The 23,377-nt window shown below is 46.8% G+C and overlaps 1 protein-coding gene across 4 annotated transcripts in view; it reads right to left on the reverse strand.

Moving 5' to 3' along the window:
• Window positions 1-173: 173 nt before the first annotated feature.
• The window catches only part of MCF2 (MCF.2 cell line derived transforming sequence), a 45,411-nt gene continuing 22,207 nt past the window's right edge, over window positions 174-23,377 (reverse strand). Inside the window, exons 11-29 of one of the 4 annotated variants that reach the window (XM_005526102.3) lie at window positions 22,113-22,304; window positions 21,800-21,971; window positions 18,619-18,707; window positions 17,973-18,061; window positions 17,682-17,748; window positions 15,875-15,990; window positions 15,693-15,762; window positions 15,266-15,358; window positions 14,843-14,935; window positions 13,774-13,899; window positions 12,807-13,028; window positions 9,345-9,437; window positions 8,977-9,055; window positions 8,393-8,453; window positions 7,932-8,038; window positions 7,745-7,857; window positions 7,365-7,477; window positions 5,871-5,971; window positions 174-2,059 (exon numbers count right to left, since the gene is read on the reverse strand). In XM_005526102.3, coding sequence (XP_005526159.1) covers window positions 2,019-2,059; window positions 5,871-5,971; window positions 7,365-7,477; window positions 7,745-7,857; window positions 7,932-8,038; window positions 8,393-8,453; window positions 8,977-9,055; window positions 9,345-9,437; window positions 12,807-13,028; window positions 13,774-13,899; window positions 14,843-14,935; window positions 15,266-15,358; window positions 15,693-15,762; window positions 15,875-15,990; window positions 17,682-17,748; window positions 17,973-18,061; window positions 18,619-18,707; window positions 21,800-21,971; window positions 22,113-22,304 — 2,037 coding nt within the window. In that variant the 3' untranslated portion in view covers window positions 174-2,018. Of the gene's footprint in view, window positions 2,060-5,042; window positions 5,620-5,870; window positions 5,972-7,364; window positions 7,478-7,744; window positions 7,858-7,931; window positions 8,039-8,392; window positions 8,457-8,976; window positions 9,056-9,344; window positions 9,438-12,806; window positions 13,029-13,773; window positions 13,900-14,842; window positions 14,936-15,265; window positions 15,359-15,692; window positions 15,763-15,874; window positions 15,991-17,681; window positions 17,749-17,972; window positions 18,062-18,618; window positions 18,708-21,799; window positions 21,972-22,112; window positions 22,305-23,377 lie in introns of those variants that run through there. The other 3 variants (XM_088062884.1, XM_088062883.1, XM_088062882.1) reach the window with 3 other exon arrangements.

Genomic DNA, 23,377 nt, shown 5'->3' on the forward strand with positions numbered 1-23,377 from the left:
ACAGCATCCAGCAAGAAACCAACTGGATCATCTGCCACTGCTTACCTTGAAATCAAAATGCATGTAAGGTTTTAAGTTGTTCCAAGGAAATGAAATAAAACCAACACTGTGAGCACTTTTTTTCTCTAGAATTATAGCAGATGGCTCTTTGAACAGAATTGCACATTCTCAGATGGATTTATTTAACAAGTTTTTAATCTTTAAATATAGATTTAACACATTTTTTACAGGTACATATACAATATAGTTCATTTAAACTTGCAGTCAGAGAAAATTCTCTACTGTAATTTATACATATACATGAAGAGCCTAGTTCAACAGCATACTCAGGGGAACATACCATGTGCAAAGTTTCAAATGTTAAAAACCTCAGACTGTACATTCAGATTTGCAGAACTTACCAACCTCATAAATTAATAAAAGCTTAGATTTAAAACTATGGAAGACAAAAAAGATTAAAATCATTTAATATGCAATGTGTGCTATGTTTCAGACAAATATTTACAGTTGTACCTCAAAATGTGTATTGTTACCACAGGAATTGTTACCACCATAAACAGCCCCAGCAGTAACTTAAGACACTCCTCCTTTCCCACCTAATTAGTGCAATGTGGTTGATTGGAAAGTAGATGAGAAGACCCTCCAGGGGCTGAAACCTCTGCCCTGTGAGCACCAGGGGCTGGAGGGCACCAGGAGCGTGCTGTCAGTGCAGACTCAGCTGGCCCAGCCTGGGGGTGCACAGGGGAGCCCCAAAGGGGAGACCCCGAGGGGAGGAGCAGCCACCGTGGCTGGGGAACCCCAGGAAACCACAGCCAGCCAGCAGCTCAATTCCTCCTCCCAAAAACAGTCACAAAACACACCCAGCATGTTTTAACTTAACCTGGGACTGTGTCTAAGGGCCGGTTCACAAATAAAAACCAGATCAGAAAGGTCCCCCTTTAGTCCATGGTATAAACATTTCATTTGGCTGGGGCAGAGCAAATTCACTACTGCATGCACACTACTGACCCTGCTCTCCACACACTCAGGTGCTCCTTGCACACATCTGCTCAAAAGTTCAAACCACCTGTACCTACCTATGTTCTACAAAAGCAAAACTTGACAAAAAACACAAATTGAAATTAGGAGTCTTCAACATTCTTTTTCCTTTCTCAAAAATTCTATAGATACATTATTGTTAAAGATGCTGAAAAAGTCTTATCACAAGAACATCCTTAGTGCAAACATGAACATTTAGCATGGATTTATGGCACGTGTTCCAAAAGTACATATTAATGTAAACTTCAACACTTGCTAGATACAGGTTTCAGCCCTGGGACGCTTTGGGACCCGAAGTGATTGGTGACAACCCTGAGTTGTCTATTTGACCTGACCCAGACCTCACTGAAATCAAGGAGGCTGACTGCAGTGGGCTGGAGTCAGGCCCTAAGTGCAAAAAGAGGATCTTTAGTGTTATTGCATCCTCACGTGTGAGTCAGCCACATGATGCTCTTACAGAACATTACATTCACATAGCTGAAGCAGATATTTAAGAAAAATCCACCCATAAAATCAATTCAGCAGGACATACAACTTCTTTGTTTGGTTTTTTTTTTTTTCTTTTTGGTTTATCAAAACACAACTCTTATTTGCAACTTCAACAGTTGTCAGCTAATAAGTAGGCAAAACCTACTTCAACCTGTAGAGGAAATTTCAAGCATCTAAACAAAGTGTCAGGAAACTGTAGCGTACTTCTCTGATGAAACATGATGTATGTCATGGAAAAACAGCAGGAAAAATGAATAAAATCCCATAATTTCCACAGGCGAAAAAAAACAAAGAGCAGAGAATGGCTTCCTTTATGAGCATGAGAAGCTGCTTAGGACCCCGGTCCCACTCAGTGCAGATGGAGCTGTGGAGGTCTGTGAATGTGATGAATTGTACAGGACAACTCCAACTACTGTGCTATTTCTCTGTAACACTTAGTTGAAAGCTTCCAAAGAGCATCGAAAATAGGATGCTACTAGTTCACCCTTAAGTCAAGGGGAACTAAACTTTCTCGTGTTACACAGGGCAGCATCTATAAAGTAATGGAGAATGGTGTTAATATTAAAGCATCTTATTCCAAGAAATACATTGTTCCCTGTAATCAAGTAACATTTGTATAACAGAAAAAAAATAAATGCACTCCTGCATTTCTCCCTAAAAGCTGAACTCCCACTGGCTTCAGTGAGAGCCTTGACTACGGCAGGACCACAGGGTTTGACTCATTTCCATCATCTATCACTTCATTATCACAGCAAGGCCAGCCGATATCTTCTCTAGGCTCCTTATTTTGTCAGGCTGGAAATGGTTTCTGGCGATCCTAAAGAGCTGTTCTGTGAAGCTGGCTGGCACAGCAGCTCGGAGGAGGAGACCCTGCTTTATGTTTCAAAGGCCAAAAAGAAATCAGCATTGCCACGAAGGGACCCTGTACAGACACCAAAGCCTGTGGCTGCAGTCATTAACGTGCCAGAGGGACAGAGCTGTGCTGCAGCTGCAAACTGCCAGGGGCATTTCAGCCACACTCTGACAAAGCCTGCACGGTTCAGCCAGCATGCTCACAGCAGCCTGCAAAAGCCACCCAAAATACCCTGATCAGGAGCTGGGAGCCACAGGAGGGGACAGTCCCCGAGGGGACACAGGACAGTCCCCAGTGCCCTGGCCAGAGGGGACACAGGACATGCAAGCTCAGTCCTTCAGGCAGTGTGAGTGGGGGGAAACCTTTGCTCAGCTTTATCAGGCATGGAGAGCAGGCACAGGGAATCCCCCTAAGGCTTGGAAGAGAGAATTTGGCAAGTGGGATGTTAAAGAAACTAGGAGAGAGTCTGGCAAGTGAAACAGGAGCCTGTGCCCACCTTGGGTAGGAAAAGACTCCAAAAATAACCTGGTTCCAAGCCCTGCCATGGGTGCTGCAGGGCAGCTGAGGGCCGAGATGCCCTTCTCTGCACTGCCACAGAGCTGCCAGGGCTGCCAAGCGTGATCCCTGGCACACTGGCCACCCAGGGACGTGCAGAACTGTTTTGTCTCCTGCTCCAGTGCAGAGGAGGAGCTGGGATTGTAATGCTGGAGCCCCAACCATCCCTGAAATGAAGAGATAATCCTGCATCTCCGTGTTAACTCATGGAAAAGCCAAGTCAGTTAACCAGGCAATGCCTGACCACTTGCAAGGCAGCTGAAACTACCCACACAGGGGTGAGCCTCAGCAGTAGTTACATTCTGAGTATTGCTCTTTCTCAGCACAGCTCTCTCCAAATATTTTTCATTTTGAGCTCTGCATGTTACCACCTGCAATACAAAACTGTTCCTTCGCCACGCACATTAAAAAAACCCACCGCGGGTTTGCACAGCAGACAGAATAAATGTGTTTGGAAGAAAGCAGCAAGGACTAATCTCAGACCTTACAGCTAGAGGCACATCAGAAGGAAAACCCATTTTCAAAATGATCTCCAAGCCAGCCACCTTTCTCCCAGAAAACCTCATGGCTTCCATCCAGGCCAAGATTTACAAGAGGAGTGTGGATTTGCAAAGCTGGAACGGCTGGGGAGTGAAGCATTTACCAAATACCCCTCTGCTAACTTAAAATCGACAGCAAAATGTTCCCTGTAACTTCATTATGATTTGTATTGGCTCAACACATATAATAACAATAATTATTTATTATATTTATGGACTAATTAGCAGGAGGAGAGAGGAACAGCTTGTAGGCATGCAGGTAGCAGCCATCCTGTGGTGGGCCACAGTATAAATCTAAGGAGAAATGTGAAGGTAAGAGAACCATTTGTTCTATTCAGCTAAAGGCTTTGCCCTGAAAAACATCCCAAACCCCAGATTTGTATGAATTCTGCTATGAAATTCTGTGGCTGGACATGGAGTTTTAATTAGGGGAACCTGGAGCTGAGCAATAAGAGAGGCACTGCTCCCACAAAATGCCAGAACTGCCTCTCCCCCAGCACTGAAGTGACTCCAACACTCCCCAAGCCCTTGGGGATCCCACAGATCAGTCGGCTTTACACTGCCAACATGCAAAGCAGCGTTTCAGCACAAGCAGCTCATGATCCCTGAGGGCTCTGACGCTGCCTCCTGCCCCTACTTCACGAGCTTGGCTGCCTGATTCTCCCTCTGCTATTCTGGAGCAAGAGCTCCATCTTCTGAAGCAGCAGGAAGGAACCCAGTCCAGACCATTGCCAAGGACTCGGTGTCACCTGCAGGGGAAGTGACCAGCCCCCAGGGCAAAGGGCAGTGCTCACTGCACAAGAACTGTATGAAAATCAGTTTACAGAGTGCAAGCTGCTTCTGGCTGTAAGGACACATTGCTGAAAAGCTCTAGGAATAGCTCTAGGAAACAGCAAGAGAACATCCTACATCAGCCCCCAGTATTTCCTGGGGTGTGTGCAAGATTGAAACCATGCCTCTGGCCTGCAGGCATGAGCAGAAACAGCAAGAGAGACCAGTTACCTTCACAGGGAAAACAGGCTCAGTGTGCTCAGCCCTGGGACACGGCTCTGGAGTGCCTGGGCACTGCTGTGGCACTCACAGGAGGCATTCTCTGTGGTTTCACCCCGTGCAATTCCCCTCAGCCTCTACCCAGCAACTTTATAAACCAGTCTAGAGCTGACAGTCTATAGGTTTTTGGGGATCTGACCACTGACAATGCAAACCAGGGCTCAAAGTTTCCCAGCACCTTTTTTCCCAGCTGGAAAACCCTTCTGCACAGGACCTGGTGAGATGGGGTAGCTATACACAGAGAGAAGATCAAGGTTGCCATTACTGCAGCTGGAAACAGGGTGCCAGTAAACTCTGAACATTGGTTAGCAAACTACCCCTTACAGAAAGTCAGCAAACCTTCAACCTGTGAAATTCAACTGCCCTGCAACAAAGGGGATAAAAAATACCTTCCTGTATGGGAAGGATTTCACTGAAAATATACAAAAACCCATTGTGAGCTGACTGGAATTTTAAGCCTTTCAGATGGCTTCCTTCACGTTCATCAAAATAACACATTCTGACAGAAAAGAAGTATTTAAAGAGAAATCTCCTTGCAAAATTTGCTTCATACAGTCATAACTACTATTTTTTATTTTTTTTAATGGGCTAAGTCTATGTGGGCTTCCTGAGCTGTTCCATCTCCAACCCTGGTCTCCCATCTGCAGAGGACAGCATGGTGATGAGGCAACAATGGTTGTGGTGATGCTGTGGCAAGGGCAACAGGCTGCTCTTAAGGCATTTTCTTGTGTCATCTCTTATGCTTCCCTATCTATTTCTATGTACAGGTACAGCTAGAAAATGAGAAACATGGATTTGGAGCCTCTAAGCCTTTGGCTGAAACCTGGAAACCTGTTTGTTATAAACTTTATCTAAGGATGGATTAACCAGCAGGCAGCAGTGAGGGCAGGAGTGAGGCAGCAAGGAGGAAGTATTGCCTTTAGTGCTGGGGTCAGGCCACGATGTCTTTTGCAGCAGGAGGGGATTTTGCTTAGGTACCTCCTGTTCACACGGGGTTTGAGCTACAGCAGTGAGGAGGTAAAACAGTCACGGGGATCCCTGGTCAGACTCCATCTCTTCTCCCCGGTCTTCTACCCAGTGCTCTTGCAATGAAATCTATGTTTTTAAATGCTTGGTTTTAATTTACTAGTGCCTAAAGTCTCAGAAACGTCTTAGAGTGTAAAAAAAAGAAACAAACAAAAAGCTTAATTTGCTACTTTTGCAGGCTTTTTGGAATAGCTGCTCGCTTTTCTATTTTTCCAGCAGAGGCAGATGCAGCCAGATTTAGTACATCAAGTGTAATGCCAATGGCTTAAAAGACCTGATTTGAGATATGAAATATTTCTGCTAGGCGTGCTATCAAATACCTGCAACTTTGGCATTCCGAAATCTGCAGTCACCGACTACTATCTGCAGACTGTGGACAGGAATCCAGCCTTCTTTTCTTCTGTTTAGGTTTTTCACCAACCTTGGAATGACAACAGCATTAGGAACAGAAGCCAACCAAGCCAGAAGCAGTTTGGTGAAGGCACATTCTACACAGCTGGGGGTGCAAGCAACAATTTGTTCAAACCAGGGAAGCATTTTAACAGGACCTGGCCATACATTTAAAGTATTCTTCCCACCTAAATTTAGGAACCTAATTAAAAACCTACACCTCTTTGGACAATGAAGAACAGGACTCCCTGTCAAGTCATTCTGCCTGAGACCTCCAGAGATGCCAGCTGAGGAAAACTGGCTACTGAAGGAGTCAAGGGCAATTATTCTTCTCACTCCTCTGCTCTTGAGTCTGGTGGGATGATTTCAGTCAGGAAACTATAAGCAAATTCAAGCCAAGATTTAGGCAGCTGGAAATACTCATGCTCATACTCATGACAACCCTCTGTCTCATTCATGTAGTGAAATTTGTGCTAACAAAAAAGCTTGGTGTGAGAAATCTTTGACTGGCACTGGCTGAAGCCCCCAGGAGAGGTGAACTTGCAGCAAACCTGAGATGCTTTGCATCTGCTTTTGCTAACAACAAACTGAATTTTTCAAAATGCTGTGGGACCAGATGGTCCTTGCAGATCCCTTGCAATTGAAATATTCTATTTTATCCTAGTCTGATTTCCCTTGAAGTGCAAGGGCTGTAGCTGTCAGCCAGGAATCCTGCACAGGGCATTGACAATCTGTGCATTCACAGGCTCCTGCTAACACCACCCTTCCCACACCCCAGACGGGACTTTAGCACACTGGGCTCCCTCCTACCCCAGCTGGCTGATGAGAGCTGCTCAGAACCATCCTGGAAAGAGCCAGAAACCTCAGCCAACTTGCTGTAAATCTGAGGGCCATGCTGCCCCTCCAGACAAGGACTCTGCTGGTCCAAGGGGCAGCAGCCTCAGGGGTGTTCCCAGGGGATGCTCCCAGCCACCAGCAGAGCAGCAGCTCTGAGGAGTTCTCTTGTTGTGTTCACACACAACAGAATCTGCAGCCACCCCAGGAAACACTCCTACAGCTGGCTAAGGGAGGAAAATGCCTGGTAATTACTCCCTGTGGCTGTTAATAAGCCCAGAGGAACAAAGGCTGGAGCTGAGCAGGGCAAAGGGAAGCACCATCTGAAGTGGGAAGAGCATGGCAAGAGGGGCTGTGAAGGTGTTGGTAAAACCCAGCTCACGCAGGGACCCATGACAAGGGAAGCCCTGACTTGTTTCCCCAGGCCAAACCAGTGTGGATGGCACCTAATCTTGGCAAGAGAATGAATTCTCCAGCTTTCTGGAATGATCTGAAGCTCAGAGCATGGAGTGTATCACCAGGCAAGGGACATTTCAAGGGACTGCCCTGCAAGCCTTACAGATAAGGCAAAGTAATCCAAAAATACCTACCACTGTCCCTCACCATCTTCATGCAAGAGCTGAATTTCGTCCCCGTTTTTCACCAGCAGGTCCTCTGATCCTCTCCTCTTGCAGTCTGCAAGGGCTTTGTATTTTCCTGGAGACTGTGGTAGAGAGAAAAACTTAACTTATTTAGCTGCATTTCATATCATGCAGCTGTGATTTCTGACTGCTGCAGGGAAGGTAACAGAGCCCTATCAGCTACCTTAATTAAAATTATTTCAAGAAACTGTGGCTGGGACACCTTCTCATTCCCCAAACTGAGATATGGAAATTCTGAGAGACTCAGACAAGACACAGCCATGATCCAGTAAGGAGAACACGGCAGGGTGAGACCCCCCAGGCTCTGAGGTTATCCCAGCTGCACCCACCAGCTGGTTCCCGTCCTCCTCCTCGGTGTCCGAGCAGTTGGAGAGGTACTGGTGGCCCGACCACTCCTCCAGCCCCTCGCAGATTTCCAGCGACTGGGACATTCCTGGCCAGCCTGCAAGACAGCGTGGGGCTCAGCCTGGAGCCCAGAGGCACAGGAGGGCCCCAGAGGGAGGGAAGGGGCCATACTTCTGTGGGGCTTGTTCTGGGGGGACACCAGCCCACTGTCCAGCATCACCGGGCTGGTGCGCTCCGAGTCGTTCTCTTCGGAGCTGATGGAGGCTCTCTGCTGCTTCCTGAACAGGAACAAAAATAACAAAAAAATCTTGGCTTTACTTCACACAAACTCCCTAAGGTTTTGTTAAATAGGGTCAGAAATAATACTGGCACCTCTTACTGCATGTTTCTGGGAAGAGTAAGGACTTAGTGCCCGGTTCTCAATCTTTTTGGGAGAGGGAAGGGAGCTGCTGCAGTGTCTCTCCCCTGAGTTAGAGCCCTGGCTTTGCTCTGTCTCTGTCTGCAGAGGAGCTGCAGCTCAGCTGGAGCTGCCAGGCTCCAGGGTGCCCCTCGCAGCCCCTGTCCCCAGCAGCACAGCCCCGCTGTCCCCTGCCCAGGGATGGCACTGGGTGCCACCCCAGCCTGGCACTCACCTGTCACCCAGCTGCGAGGACAGCGGGAGCTCCGAGCACGAGCCAGGCTGCTGCTTCTCCACTGCTGCCAGGGCAAGCACAGAGAAAACACACTTCTTTAATAGCAACTCTCACACTTGAAGCATTACTTTGAAAATTAGACCTTTTGTACAACCCTACTGATTTCTGTTCAGAGAAAAACAGACCTGTGGACTCCTGCAAAGGACAGGCTTAGTTATGATTAAGGAGGCATGTTAGCACAAATCCAACACTGAGCATGCTACTGAGGATCATAATATGCTTAAAATTAGGCATCTGTTATGTATCTTGTTGAATTAAACCTATGATAACAAATGTGAAATAATCCCCAAGGTAATGACAACCAGAAAAACGTACTTCTGTGATCTATTTTCACATGAGCACCCTGTTTTTACTGCTCCAAGTTATGTTATTTCCCTGCAATGTAAGGCCTCACTCCAGATTTTTGCTACCAGGCTCCTAAAAATCAATTTTCCAGTGAGAATTAGTGGACTTGAGGATCAGCAATGTGACAATAAGAAAGCTTCTGCTTCAGAGTCAGTCACAGAAAAATTGATCAAATGTACCTTTTATAAGCTCTTGCTGCTTGAACAAAATTTTTCTTATTTCATTCAACCATGCCATTTTCAGATCTACTGTTTGGGCCTGGAAGAAGAGAAAATTGTCTGAATTTTGAATTAAGAGTCATCCATTATAATGTAGGAATAAAATCTTACTTTTCTATGCCGTAATTATCTGAAATCCTCTTTTTTTTCCCAAAGCTACTACTAAATTTTAAACAGTCTTGATCTTTTAAAATTGATGATTCCCATCACATCCAGACAAGGCAGAGTGGAAATTGTAGAGCTATCACTACAACCATAAAGATCAGTGAGACATTTTCTTCCTTCTGCTCTGAGGATGTGCAAATCCCCAGATTTCTGAAGCTACAAACCTGCACCACATACACCTCTTCTCGCCCGCTGTACCAGATCTCAAACTTCCGATGATCTCCTTTCACATTCTCAGTTATCCCAACTGCATTCATCTGCAAATCCAAACAAAAAATTAAACAGAACACAAAGCTCCCTCTTCCCCAGGAATCCAGACTCTTGACAGCAAGTTAAACCTGTTTTCACTGACTTTAACATGTTTCAACAATTTTAATTTAAGTAGCAACTGAAAGTCATTATCTGTCTCATCCCTCCTGACCTTCTATCAGCTGCATTTTGGATAAGCTTTCCAAAACAAATCAATGGACCTTTGGGAAGTTTTCATTTGGGAATCAGTGGAACTAACTGAAGCATCATCTCAGCTGCCTCTTTCAGCACAGAATTTCTCAGATTTGGCACATGAAGATTTATAAATACATGACACGTTATTTGTCCACATACATTATTTCTGCCATGTTATTCTTTACTCACTCACTGAATTCTTTGTTTCCCTTTGCCAGTGATCTTTCAAACCCATTTGTGAAGCCCTTAGCTCCTTCAGGAGTTTGAGTTCAATGCCTTTTGGCCCCCTGACCATCCCTGCAGTGGTGACAGCACCCTAGGAAGAATGAGCCCTTCTTTCCAAAAGAAGGGTTAATTTTTGGGGTACAGCCTGAGCTGCCCCAAGCCTGGTCTCCAGGACACGTGCAGGCTTGAAGTTGAATTGTGCTTTACTCATTACCAGCAACTACTTTTGATAGTTTGTATGAAAACACCAAAGGCCCAAATCCTTCAGGATCTGCACAATGTGACCCACCTGAACCAAGCTTAAACCATGATTAGAGACAAGAAACCTTCAGCAACAGGAGACCTCTGACCTCCCTCCTGGTGAGGCCATGAAGACTGCTGTGATACCTGATACCACATGAACCATCCTCTCCCTTAAAGCAGGGTTTGCTGGCAATTATTCACTGATTAAAGGATAGTCAAAAATAGCTCAGGTATCTCACTTGCATGTTTTGGAACAGATGTAATAATAAAGGTATCATCTATCATAAATTATTCACGCAGACTGGATTAGACAAATCCACTATAAACACAAACAAAACCTTAGAAATAACATCTGCTCAACACTGCTGTTCCTCCTTGATAATATGTGTGTGCCCAGAGCTTTTGTTCTGAAAGACTTTGATGATTTACAGAGTAGGTACCATGGACAAATGTTCTATTCCAACTGCTTCACATGCTGGTGCCCCTTTGCAGGGACATGAACAGCCTCAGGGAGCAGCAGCCAAGCTGATCTTGACACCACAGAAACATTTAGGCTGGAAAAGACCCGAGACCAACGATTCCCTCAGCCCTGCCGAGGCCAACACGAACCCCTGTCCCCAAGTGCCACATCCACGTGCCTTTAAATCCCTCCAGGGATGGGGACCCCCTGTCCTGGGCAGCTGTGCCAGTGCCTGGCCACACCTCATAGCCAACTCAACCCCCCTGGGAAAACTTGAGGCCATTTCCCCTTCAGAAAGCTGGATGAGGCTCTGTTTTAATTTTATAAGAACTTAAAATTGATGAAAGCTCTTGGAAGGGCAGCTTAGAGAGCACCTCATCCCAGCACTGCAATTCCCAGCTCTGTGCCTCTTGTTTACCGTGGCAATTTATAGAGGCTCCCACAAAACTGCCCAGGCTTCAAGATATTAGAAATTGTAGATGATCTACTAAGGTGATGCAAAGAACAAGTGCCAGGAAGAGACAGATTTAAGATCTGTTCATTCAGGTCAGTGGATTTTAAAATTCCATTTCCTCTCCCTGCCCAGGATTTACTGTCAGCTGCTGGATCACTGCAGTGCAGCCAAAGCTGGGTTAGTGCAAAGCTCTGGGATGGTGCTCACCTGCATCAGCTTCCACCTGGCACCAGGCAGATCTACCTGGCATCCTCTGGGTCACTGACTCTCAGCTGTGCTCGTTTCACTCAGGATGCAGAATACCATCCTGAGGGTTTCTTTTGTTTGTTTTATGGATGATCTGTTACACAGCATCTACCCAACAGCTCATTTCAATCCTGAATCCCCAAAAAATATTGCTGCAAAGAAAAATAATTTCCTGATATTTAGGGACGTGGTTTAGTGGTGGATTTGGCAGTGCTGGTTTAACAGCTGGACTCAGTGATCTCAGAGGTCTTTTCCACTATCAGTGTCTGTGATTACAAATCAAATAAATGTCAAGCTCCAGAAACAGGGTTTTGCCCTCAGTACAGCAATTCTCAAAACATACGTGAGCAGATGTAATCCTGTCACATCCACAGATTCTCTAAGTCCACCCTCTGTGTCAAACCAAACAACTGGAAAATGAGTCCTCTCGAGGCAAAGGAAACCTGTGGACACATTGTCTGGACTCCTGAGCCTGGGATTTTCTCCCCTGAGCTGCACTTGCCCCCGGCACCTCTTCAGTCCTTTCGAAAGCATGCATGGTAAAACAAGCACTGCAGGGGAAACAAGCTCTCCAGAAAGAAAATGATGCTTCTTGGGGAAAACACTGGGTACCAAAGCATATGGCCTGAGACTTGCTTTTATTACATCATTTGTAACATGCACCAGAGCTGAACAGACTTCTCTGCTGTTACCCTGTTTTCTGACAACTTCTGGCAAATCCCTCCCCAGACCCCACTGAGAGCAGGGACCTGCAGCAGGGATCTGCTCTGCCTGCAGGTTCTCAGTTTTCCCAATCTAAAATATACCCCTATGGACTTCCATTTTTCAAGAAAAACAAAGCAGAGCACTGAGGAGAAAATGCTGATATTAGAACTGCTCATCACATGCAGTGTGCCAGGTGGCCTCTTTTAGAGCAGCACTTTGGGAATCTTATTGATAATAGCATTTATAGGGTTGGGACAGTTGTTTACATCCCTCACATTTTGCCATAGGCTACCCTTGTCATCTGATAATTGTCCTTTCAGCTGCAGTTGGAGCCTGCCAAAGGAGAAGGGAATGGGGAGGAAGAGGAGTTAATCCTGCATCCTCCTGGGGTGGGAGACAGGGCTCAGGAGAACAGAGCCTGCCCTAGGGGCCTCCCTGGGCCAGGAGGAGCCCCCTGCTCTCCCAGGTGGGCTGGGGAAGACACAGTGCCCTTCCACAGCCTCAGGCACTCCTGGAACGGACTGGAGCAGGAGACCAGCACATCTGTGCCCCTGGCACAGTCACAGCCCTGACTCCCAGTCCAGGGGCTCTCCCAGCTGCTGTCTCAGCTCTGGGGGTCCTCAGAGTTCATTCAACCAACAGCCTTCCATGGATATGGTCAGAGTTCATTCAACCAACAGCCTTCCATGGATATGGCACATCCCTGCGAGGCATCACAGCCCTCAGCAGCAGCAGACGAGCCACCAAGTCAGAGAAAAAACCCCCTCTGGCTCTGCAGTTCCTGCTCTGCAATGTACATGGCTGTGTAGAACATCCTTACTTTCATAAATAAAAATATAAACTCCTTACTTTCAGAAAGTGCTTAAAGCTGTAAGATGAGGTTTTGTCATATCCATCTCCGTGCTCCTCTCGCTTCTTGCAGAAGACCAAGGCTTTCTCATACAGAAACAGGTGCCTCTGCATGGGCTTGAACCTGGCCAGATCCTTCATTTTTGTTGGCCCTTTTCGGTGTCCTGTCCAAACACTGAAAGATCCCTGCATCAATACCTTCCCCAGTTCGCTCAGGTCACCCTGGGGACAGCGTGACAAACAAAAAAGGAAGAAAGACGTCAATTAAGATGTAAGAGGACTCTGCAAACAATGATGGGACACAGGGGACTCTGTTCCAAGGCACGTCCCTCTAAGAATAGGTCTTCCCAGAAGGATCAGAGGATCTTTTGGGAGTGATGACCTGGTGCCAGGGGGGAAGCACAGGTCTCATGCAGGGCTGCAGCGAGTCTAGAAAGTCAGAAACTGGAAGAACTAAAAATAACAGAAAACCATCCAGCTCCTATGGAAGAGCACTTTGAGGGCTTTGGGACAGGGAAGTGAGATTTGAGCCTGAACTGAGTCTCAGAAGATGGAATTCTCCAAGAGGCCAGGCCTGGGACCACCAGCTTCCCTGAAAGCCTAGGAAAGACAAACACTGCAATGGGAAAGGTTCAGAATCAGCCTCAGAGTCGTTTGCTAAGCACTGAATGGGAAATGCTATGAAAACACCCCAGGTGAATTATTAGCTCAGCCATGAGAACACAAAGGGGCACACTGGAAAAATACTCCAGAAAACCACAAGGTGGCAAGTGTGGGCACTGTGTGGCTCTGGATATTCCCAAAGCCCTGGAATCCGAAGGAAGATTGTCACCTGTGAGGGCTCCCTGAGCCCATTCCCTTGGAAGCTGTTCTGGGCTAGAACTCAGCTCACACATTCTGGGCACCATCCATTCCCAGAACATCACCCAGCCTTGTGCAAGGGCTCTCATTGCTCAGAACTACTCACATCGTATCCTGTGATTGAAATCTGATGCATGGAGTCATTGACTGACTTCAGCAAATCCAGCATCGCAACCAGAGCTTCTTGAAGTTCCTGAACTCCATCACAGCTCGTGCTGTACTTTAGCAGCTCCTGAAAATAGAAATAGGAGAGCACGTGTTTGCACTTGAACAAAGCAGATTTTTCCATCTTGCCTGAAGTTTCCAGTGCCCAGAAGTGACCTACACCAAGTTTCTTTTTTCATGTCACTGTAAAAGGGAAAAGGAAAAAAGGCTCCCTCTAAAGTACAGTCAGTATGAGGTGTGGAACAGGTCAAGGAGGGATGGCCTATTTTTAATGTGTTTCCTTAAGGTGGTGTCAGCATAGAGCAGCATCACATTCTTCTGATTCCTTTGTCTTGTGTTTTCCTGCCTGGTAAGATATGGCAAATAAGGCTGGGGTTTTTCATTAGCTGCCAATATGCCCTCAAATGAGCTTGCAGCAGATGACTGTCTTCAGACTGGCAGACACAAGGAACAGAATTTATAAAATCCAGAGCCTTCAAGTCAGTAAATGGAAGACAGAATTTTACCACTGAGATAAAATTAGTTTCATTTCAAATCTCCTGTTCCCGCCTACAGGTGCATGTGTACTCATTCATGAGGCTAGAAGGTACTACCCAAGTGTTATTCCTGCCTTCCAAAGTGAGAATAACAGCACTGCCCTGCCTCAGATAGGGGACACAAGAATAAATGCATTAAAGATTACAGGTGAGGAGAAGAAGAGATGCAACAATATATTTCATTCATCTGATTCCCATGATCAACTTCAGCTCGGTTTTCTTACAAATGCTTCTGTAATTTTGTATCTCTGAACAGATTCAAACAGTCTGTCCTTAAAAAATAGCCTGTTAAAAGCATTTGTTCCTTTTTCAGGTATGTGAACATTCATCTTCACTGAAATTCGCTTCAGGAGAGGCCAAGATAAGCAATATGTCATCCAAAGCTTGGTGATGATTTACAGGTAACCTTTAATTGAAAAATAAAACCAATCTAATCTATCTGCTGATGCCCTTTGAAAGCAGAACATGAAATACCTTCAGAAGCAACTGGTATTTTGTCAGGCGCTGCACTGGTTTGAGCAGATAGGAATCCAGCCCCAGTTTGTGTTCTAATTTTCTTTGGCATTCCTGGAACACAGAATTCAGACCAAGTTTTGCACCATCTGTAAGTAGTTAGTTATTCCAACAGCACAGCTGTGGGGTTTGAGGACTTCAAAGATTTCATGTCAAAGTGTTGAATGGTACCTACAACTAAAGAAATGTTATAACAACCTGCAGAACAACACGAGTGGATCTCCACTCCGGGGATACCAGAACCTCCACCATCCCTTTTTGTGAGAATTTAGGGTGCTTTTTCACAGAACACCAACCAAAATGCAAGAGAACTGTGGCTTCTCAAGGAGGGGATCTAGGACAAGTCCCACAGTGGTGCCTGCCCAGGTAGAAGCAGCAGCTCACCTGGAAGAAGGCGCTCTCGGAGCACTGCCTCCACAGGGACTCGGAGCGGGGCTTGTTCTGGCAGTACTTCTCATACATCTGGAAATCCTCCCGCTGCAAGGCAAGCCGAGAGCCAAGTCACCCCCAGGGACCCAACCCTGCCGGGCAGCAAACGAGGCCAGTGCCAGACCATGTGTGCTTTCAGCTCTGCTGCCAGCTTTAATGCCCAGAAGTGAGCGAGTCTGGGTGAGGAAAGCACAGCTGGGGATCACAGCAGGCCCCACAGCACCTGCTCTGCCCCATCTCTGCTGGCCACACATGGCCACTGCTGACCCTGAGGGTCAGGAGCCTCTCACTCAACCAACATCACCGAGGTGTTGCAGAGTGCCACACACTGGGAGAAACACTGGCCTTCAGTCTGCTTTCTACATGAAAATGATTCACCCACCCTGTCTAGGAAACAACATCCCACTCTCTCGGGTGCTCCCAGGCAGTTTTCCAAACTGTGCAGGAAAATTCTGCAAGAGATGGAAGAAGGGACAGAAAGGCAGCAGTGAGCAAGGTGAGGTTTGGGTACTCTAGCATTCCGAGGGATCAGTGTGATAAAAGGGGAACACAGCAGCACCATACTTGTTGTGGAAGTCATAGATCTCGGGCATGTTTCCAAAGAGCACGTCCTTCCTGTTCCTCAGCACGGGGGGCAGGAGCATGAGCATGGCAGGATTATCCATCTCAGCTCTGTAGCCCTGCCAGATGAAAAAGGGCTCATCACTCAGCTGCCATCTCCTCAAAGGCAGATGAAAAGGGGACACAAACACATTTTCAATATGATCCCTTTGTTTCCAAGTGCAACATCCCTTTTACTCCCTGTTTTTTGGTCTCTAAATCCCTGTCTTTCAGTCCCTGGGCACACGGGGCTGTGGTCCAGAAGGGAATGGTGTGGGACAGCTCCCGTGGGGCTGGCAGCACTGCAGAGATGCTCCCAATTCTCCAAAGGCAAATCAGCCTGGCTGCAGGAGAGGAGGCACAGGAGTGCTTGTGTGGCTCATGGCAGTGGCAGTGTGTGTGTGCAGTCCCACACAGCCTCACCAGAACCAGTGCCAGAGGTGAGCTACAAACCAGACACAGCTGGAGATCAAATCAAAAATCAATGGGCTTTTTGCCCTTGCACAAGGCATGCTGAGCACTAGGGTCTTGCTCAATGCTTCAGAATTCTGGATTCTGTGGCTCCACTTGCCCCTTGAAATCACTTCCAGGCTCCCAGACTGGGGAGGAGATGGAAGGGACAACACTGAAATACAAATTGTTGGGTGGAACTAGGGAAGAGTGTAACGCCCCCCAGAGTAATAGCCCATCAGTGCAGCAGGTATGGCAGATTTCCTAACTGCAGTGCAGGGAGGAGGCACTGCAGAGCTCAGCAGTGCAAAGAGCCCCCAGGAATGCCATCAGCCACAGCTCAGGCTGGCCCTGCTGCTCTCCAAGGACTGAGGCCCTTCTACATGAGCAGCAAATGTGTTCAGTATGTACAGCACATCTCCTCTGCCTTTCCAAACTAATCTCTCACACTCACTGTGCTTGGAATCAATATTCCTTGTATTAAGCAGGCATTCTGTAGTTGATTAAGGATGCAATAGATGATAAGTATCTGGACAATTAGTCATTTTTATTTAAGGCCAGCAAGCAGGCTTCCCTCTTTAAAGGAAATACTATTTCCAGAATACTGAAGTCTATCTGTCCATTTTTCTCTATCTAGACTCGATGTGCACAGCCATAAATCTGTGTACCTGCCAACTGCTTCATCACAGAGAGTGGTTTAACAAAAAACCCAATCAGTGCAGGGAAATTATGTGTAACTACCTGCAGTCCAACAGATTTATATCCTGCTTGCTCCTGGGTGAGAGAAATGTGACAGGGGGGAGCTATTTAACAGCCAACTTGTTTTGGCCATCAGCAAGAGTTATTTTGGAATAAAGTACTAATGTGTAAATGACAGTATGAGAAATCATTATCTGCTTTCTAAAGTAATGTGCTTCATACAGTCACGAACTTCATAGTATTGAGACAGAATTCTCCCAAGGATAAAACACAAGCTGTTTCCTTTTGTTTCCTAAAGGTAAAGGAAATTAGAGAACTGTAAAAAGAAACAGCTTTTTGTATATTTTACAGGCCCTGCTAAGGCTAATTACAAATGCTTTTGTGTACAAACAGAAGGATTCTCCTTTGTTGTCAATGAAAGGCTCATCCTGACACCAACTGCTCCTGCAGATGCCTCCAACAAAGAAAACCTAAAGAGCAAACTGGAGCATTTCTGACTAGATTGGGATCTGGCAGTCTGGTGGAAGGCTGCTCTGTCACGCCTTTGCTCAGTTTGACAGTGGCAGGTGCCCTTTTGTAGTCACCAGGGAACAGTAACAAGCAACCTGGAGAAGTCACTCACCGTCAAAACAGTGAAGAGTTCCTCCACATACACTCTCTCTGTTTCTATAAGCTCATTTATGACATGACTAAAATAAAAAAAAAAAAAGTGTATTATTTTCAGGTCAATAAAAAGCCCCACAGGTGATCAGTGCAGGCCAAGGAGCCCAAAACATGTGTGATATCATCAATAACCAAGAGGTAAAAGCACAAGAGACCACACCTGGGACAGGCTGGAGGAGCACAGGGATGGGGCAAGGACTGGCCAGAAACGAACAGCAGTTTAGGTCATGAAAATGGGGTGAGTGCTTACCCTTTCAGTATATCTAAGCTGTCATCACTGTCTGAAATAAAATACTGCAAGGAATTCCGCTTCTCCTGGTAGTCGTGCATGACTTCGATCTGGAAGAGAAAGGGGATGCACTGGGAAGAGCTGCAGGAAGGGCCCTGCAGGGGCAGGAGGAGCCCAGCCCCTGGTGCCAGCCAGGAAACTCTTTGGGGAAGGATGAAATGAGCTTCCCTATAAGAACCCTGGGGCAGCAAACCTTAACAGGAAAAAACACGGAATGGGTAGCCAAATTTTCCCAGAAATTACTCTGCTACACAAAATCTGAAAACACTGGCAACATAATTAACTAGTGAAGAGGCCAGAGAACAGTTTCCACAGGGGAAATATCTGAGGATGGGGATATTTCCTAATACACACCTCTGTTATGTAAGAAATAAGCTCAGGGAATAACACATAGGAAATTAGTATCTGGATATTGGAAAATCAATCAAGATAGAGCTCAGGTGTTGGATTAATGCAACTAAACCACATGGATATAAGAGGGTTTGGGTTTGCTTGATTTTTTTAAGAGGAAAAGGAAAATAAAGAGACCATCTCCAAATCCAAATGTTAAAGCAGTTTCAGTTTTTCTGTGTATAAAACTGATTCAGATTTCATGAATAATTTTTACCTTGCGAGAACTTGGAGTTTTTCTTGAAGTTTTCTTCCCAGGGAGAGAGAGATCAAATGAAAATTTCAAACTGGAATTAAAATCTACACCTTGGATAGAAAAAAAGCAGAGTTACATAATGTAGATCTAGAGTGAAGCAGATTCTTCAGACAGCAACTGATAAATCAGGAAGAAAAATGGGATACACTTTAAGAATAAATAATTAGTTAGCTCGTACTAATAGCAGCTGACAAAATAAAGAGTGTTTATCCCAAACAATACTGATTCCACACAGCACATCAGATGGTCATAAAGGCCATAAAGTACAAGTATTTAGAAAAAACAAAATGCCCACTAAGGGAACACAGTAACCAAAACCTAACAAAGTCTCTGAAGCCTGAGCATATGATAACAGCAAAACCAATAAAAGCAAATAAACTACAAAAAAGAACATGCCCTACTAGGACACTGTTTTAAGGTCCTTTTATGAACGTAGGGCAAGATGCTCAGCTGCAATAAACTGTTTCTCCATCTTGCACAAATTTATTGATATTGTCAGTAAATAATTACAAGCTGTAATTGAACTACAGAAGTAACCTGGAAGCTCAAAAATAAAGCATCAATCTCTCCAATGAGTTGTATGACATCACTGAAATACTCTGTAAGAAGAATGTGGACATGCTGGAGAGAGTCCAGGGGAGGCCATGGGGATGCTCTGAGGGCGAACTGGTGTGGAGAGCACAACTGCAGCTGGGGCAGCTGTGAGAGCTGCAGTGACCACGGCCCGGCTGCTGCAGTGACCACGGCCCGGCTGCTGCAGTGACCACGGCCCGGCTGCTGCAGTGACCACGGCCCGGCTGCTGCAGTGACCACGGCCCGGCTGCTGCAGTGACCACGGCCCGGCTGCTGCAGTGACCACGGCCCGGCTGCTGCAGTGACCACGGCCCGGCTGCTGAGGGTCACCACGGCCCAGTGGCCGCTGAGGGTCACCACGGCCCAGTGGCCGCTGAGGGTCACCACGGCCCAGTGGCCGCTGAGGGTCACCACGGCCCAGTGGCCGCTGAGGGTCACCACGGCCCAGTGGCCGCTGAGGGTCACCACGGCCCAGTGGCCGCTGAGGGTCACCACGGCCCAGTGGCCGCTGAGGGTCACCACGGCCCAGTGGCCGCTGAGGGTCACCACGGCCCAGTGGCCGCTGAGGGTCACCACGGCCAGGCCTTGCAGGTGTAATCAGAGCGCTCTGGATGCTGCAGACAGACCAGAGGTGTGCGTGGGCTGGGCCCATCACACATGGGAAGACCCAAAAGAGATGAGGACTCACACCAGCGGTCCTGCTGAGGGGCTGGAGCTGGATGGGAGATGGGCACCAGCTTCTCCTGCAAGAGTGACTCTGCTCCAGCACCTGGGCTCTGCCACAGCCTGCAGTGCCACTTGTGCACATCTCACATCTGAGGGCTCAGGGTGGGAGAGATTTACTCTTTCCCTCCCTCCCCACCCCCAAAAAATGGTTTAAAAATTAGACCCACATTTCTCAGACAGGCTTCAAATCCAGGGCAAAGATAAAAGGAAGCATCTGTTCTCAGACAGAGACAGAAGTGGGGGAAAAGGGCATAGAAATATAAGAAAGGAAGGAATAGAGGACGAAAGTGATGTGCTCAGAGTTGGTTTGGTTTCAAGCCACACCATAAAACCCATCCATCTCAAAGCACTCCCAGCAGAGCTCAGCGTGTGCCTTTGACACTGCCCATCACGCCAGCAGGCCTGCAGCAGTTTGATGTTTGGTATCAAACAGACTTTATTAAAAAGCTCTCTTGTCATGATCTAGCCAAAGAGGAGCCTTTTGTCTTTCCCACACTTGATCATTACTTTCAGGCAGAGGATTAATGGAGGATGCCTGCGCTTTGCAGGTGACCGAGTGCCTCTGCTAGAAAAACCTGCATCCCATAAAGGCATGAAATAAGTCCAGCTGAGTGATGATGATCTCACAACATCCCACAGAGGTGGCCACCCATTTACCCTACTCTTTCAGTCAATAATTTGCCTTTAACCCTTTCCTCTTTCTAGGAAGCTGGAAAAGCTTTACTTTACGTTTTACCTTTACTGCCAGGTAAAACGGGCAGTGCTCTACTTTGAAGACTCAGAGCTTTTACTGATTGAGGAAAGGGCTTCAGAAGATAATGTACTTTAGAGAGGGTGGCATCAGCCTGGGAAGAGGAAATCTGGGATTTATTTGCTGCACTGGCCTGCATCTGGAGTAGTTTCATTTCCCTCATTGCATCCAGCTTCATTCCCACCCCTCCACTTGGCAATTTCCATTTCTCATTCCCTGAACTGAAGCTGCTTTTGCTGCTGTATGACACCTGCTACAACTTACCATAACCAATATTTGTGAATTCATCATAAAAGCCTTGTGTTAAAAAACAAATGTTTAATTGCTTTTATGTAGTCAGATCACTGAATTTAATATTCTGACATAATTTAGCAAGTCCCTGGTTGGAAATACATGGATGCTACTTTGGAATCTCTTTTAATTCTGTCTGGTACACTCAGGGCTGCCAAGGATGAAAGTTTTAATGTTAATCATTTAAAGCTAACACGGTGCCACATCCCATTACCAAAACTAAGGCAGAACATTCAGTGACCTCAGTTCAATGAGAATTTGTACCTTTATGGGCATTAATTATTCCACAACTGGGATTTAGGGAAGACACCCTGAAGGAATCAAAAGGAGCTAAGCATCCAGCTCATTTCTGTTCATGAGATTTGAGCTCCTCATTTCTCCAAGCTCCTTTGCAAACATCAGTCTAACTTTATGTCAGTTCTAGCTCAAGACAGCCACAGAGAATAGGCAAGCTAATAAATTTATAAGCCCTGCCCTTTTTTCCCTGTAGTATTAACTCACCAGATTCCAGCCCAACAGGATGCCAGTAAAGCAGAACTGGTGTGCACTACCTACAGCTCCTTTTACTGAGTAGGAAGTGGAATGAATAACAAGCAACCACCTTCATCCTTCACACAGGTATGGGAACATTGACACAAACACTGGGAAGGTAATAAATCACCTGCTATGTATTTAACACTATCCAATAACTGTATCTGCCAGCAAGGCTAAGTTAGCTCCTCAAAACCCTCTTAAGCTTTACTCTTCCTGCCTCAAAGCAAAATTATCAGCTGAAAATACCGTAAGCCCGCAGTATTTTACCGTGTTTAGGAGAGAATAAGGGTGACTTTGATCTCGGTGGATTTTCTGGCCGAGGAGCCACGAGCTGGACGGGCCGCACGTGTTTGTCCAGCAGCTTCTTGAAGCAGGACTGCCGGTTCTCAAACATGCTGCGAACGTTCTCCAGCTTCACCTGCACTGACTGGATCTGGCACTGCAGAGAGTGAAGGGAGAAACACAATCACCGTGCATTTGCACTTTGGCCCAAAGCAGAGGACTGTAAAGGTGACAGCACCGCCACACGGTCCAACCCCGCTTTTCACCTGTGTGACAAGGAACTGGAGGCACTGCTTACCTTCAACTCAGATGTTAAGACTGACTCAAAATCGTAGTGTAGGGCTTGGGGATCATAGTTTAAGTAGGCTGAAGAGCTTTCAAGAAATCTTTCTATGTCCTGGAGTGCTTTCTGAGCGCCTTCCTTAGACTGGCACTTATCCATCTGCTGGTTGGCGAGCAGGTAGGCACCTTCATCACAGCACTGCAGAGCCTGGGGACAGCACAGCAGTGAGACCTCAGTGCTCCCTCCGCTGCAGCGAGGTTCTCATGAGGAACATCACTGATGGGCTCTGGATGCAGCTAAACAGCCCTCCCAAAGATCTCAGCACTCACTGTGGATTGATTAGAAAGCAAAAGGCCACATTTTTTCTGTAAGGTGACTGCAGTCCTGAACAGACCCAGGCAAGCTGTTCCTGCTTGTACCTGGCTGACATCAGTGGTGTACCTGCCATGGAAGCACCGGGCACAGCTGACCCCAGGGATGAGCAGATGCTCATTTCTCCACCTGGGAAAGCTGCAGTGGGCACTTTGGAGCTCACAGGGAGGCTGGCAGGTTTCCTGAGGCTCAGTGCAGACCTGAACTGGGGCTCATTGGCACTCACACACTGGTGTGCTCCAGGTTGAGAAGATGCTCCAGTCAAGAACAACAGAGCATCTCCAGTGCAGTGAGGGGAAGGGAGACATGGAGAGCAGGACCATGCTGTGCTCCAGCACAGCCCCAGGCTAGACCCTGGGCACCAACCAGGCCTGCAAGGAGCCCAGGGGAGGCCCCTGTCCTGCAGCTGAGAGGCTGCCAAGGAACCCTCTGTCCCCACAGATCAGCACAATGCTGAAGTGGAGCACACAGAGAGGAAAAACGAGCTCCCCAGTTCCCCAAAACAGGGAAATGGAACAGGGTCAAAATTCACCGTTTCTCTTAATTGGCCTCAAGCACATTACAGCCGTGTGCCTTCTGGCCTAATTAGCGTGAATTTCCCTAAATGAATATTTGATGCTGATTAAGTTATCAAAGAGCATTGGAACCACATGATTCCACTTCCATGCTAGAACACAGCAGCTGTGCCTATATACCAATCTGTCACCTTATTTTCCACTCAGCTATGTTCATTCTCAATAAATCTGAGAAGAAAGGGCTGGAGTTTATGTGAAAGCATTACCTCTGTCACACTGGCCATGAAAAACTCCAAAGTCAATTAATACATGGGTGCAGCATGAAAGCATGACTGAGAGCAGCAGGGGAACTTGGTGTTCTGTGGAGATGCCCAGCTCTTTCTGCTGCCCTCA

Source organism: Pseudopodoces humilis, chromosome 15 (genome assembly GCF_049639895.1).
Source record: "Pseudopodoces humilis isolate 2021_Gansu_Grassland_sample_001 chromosome 15, ASM4963989v1, whole genome shotgun sequence".
NCBI classification, from domain to species: Eukaryota; Metazoa; Chordata; class Aves; order Passeriformes; family Paridae; genus Pseudopodoces; species Pseudopodoces humilis.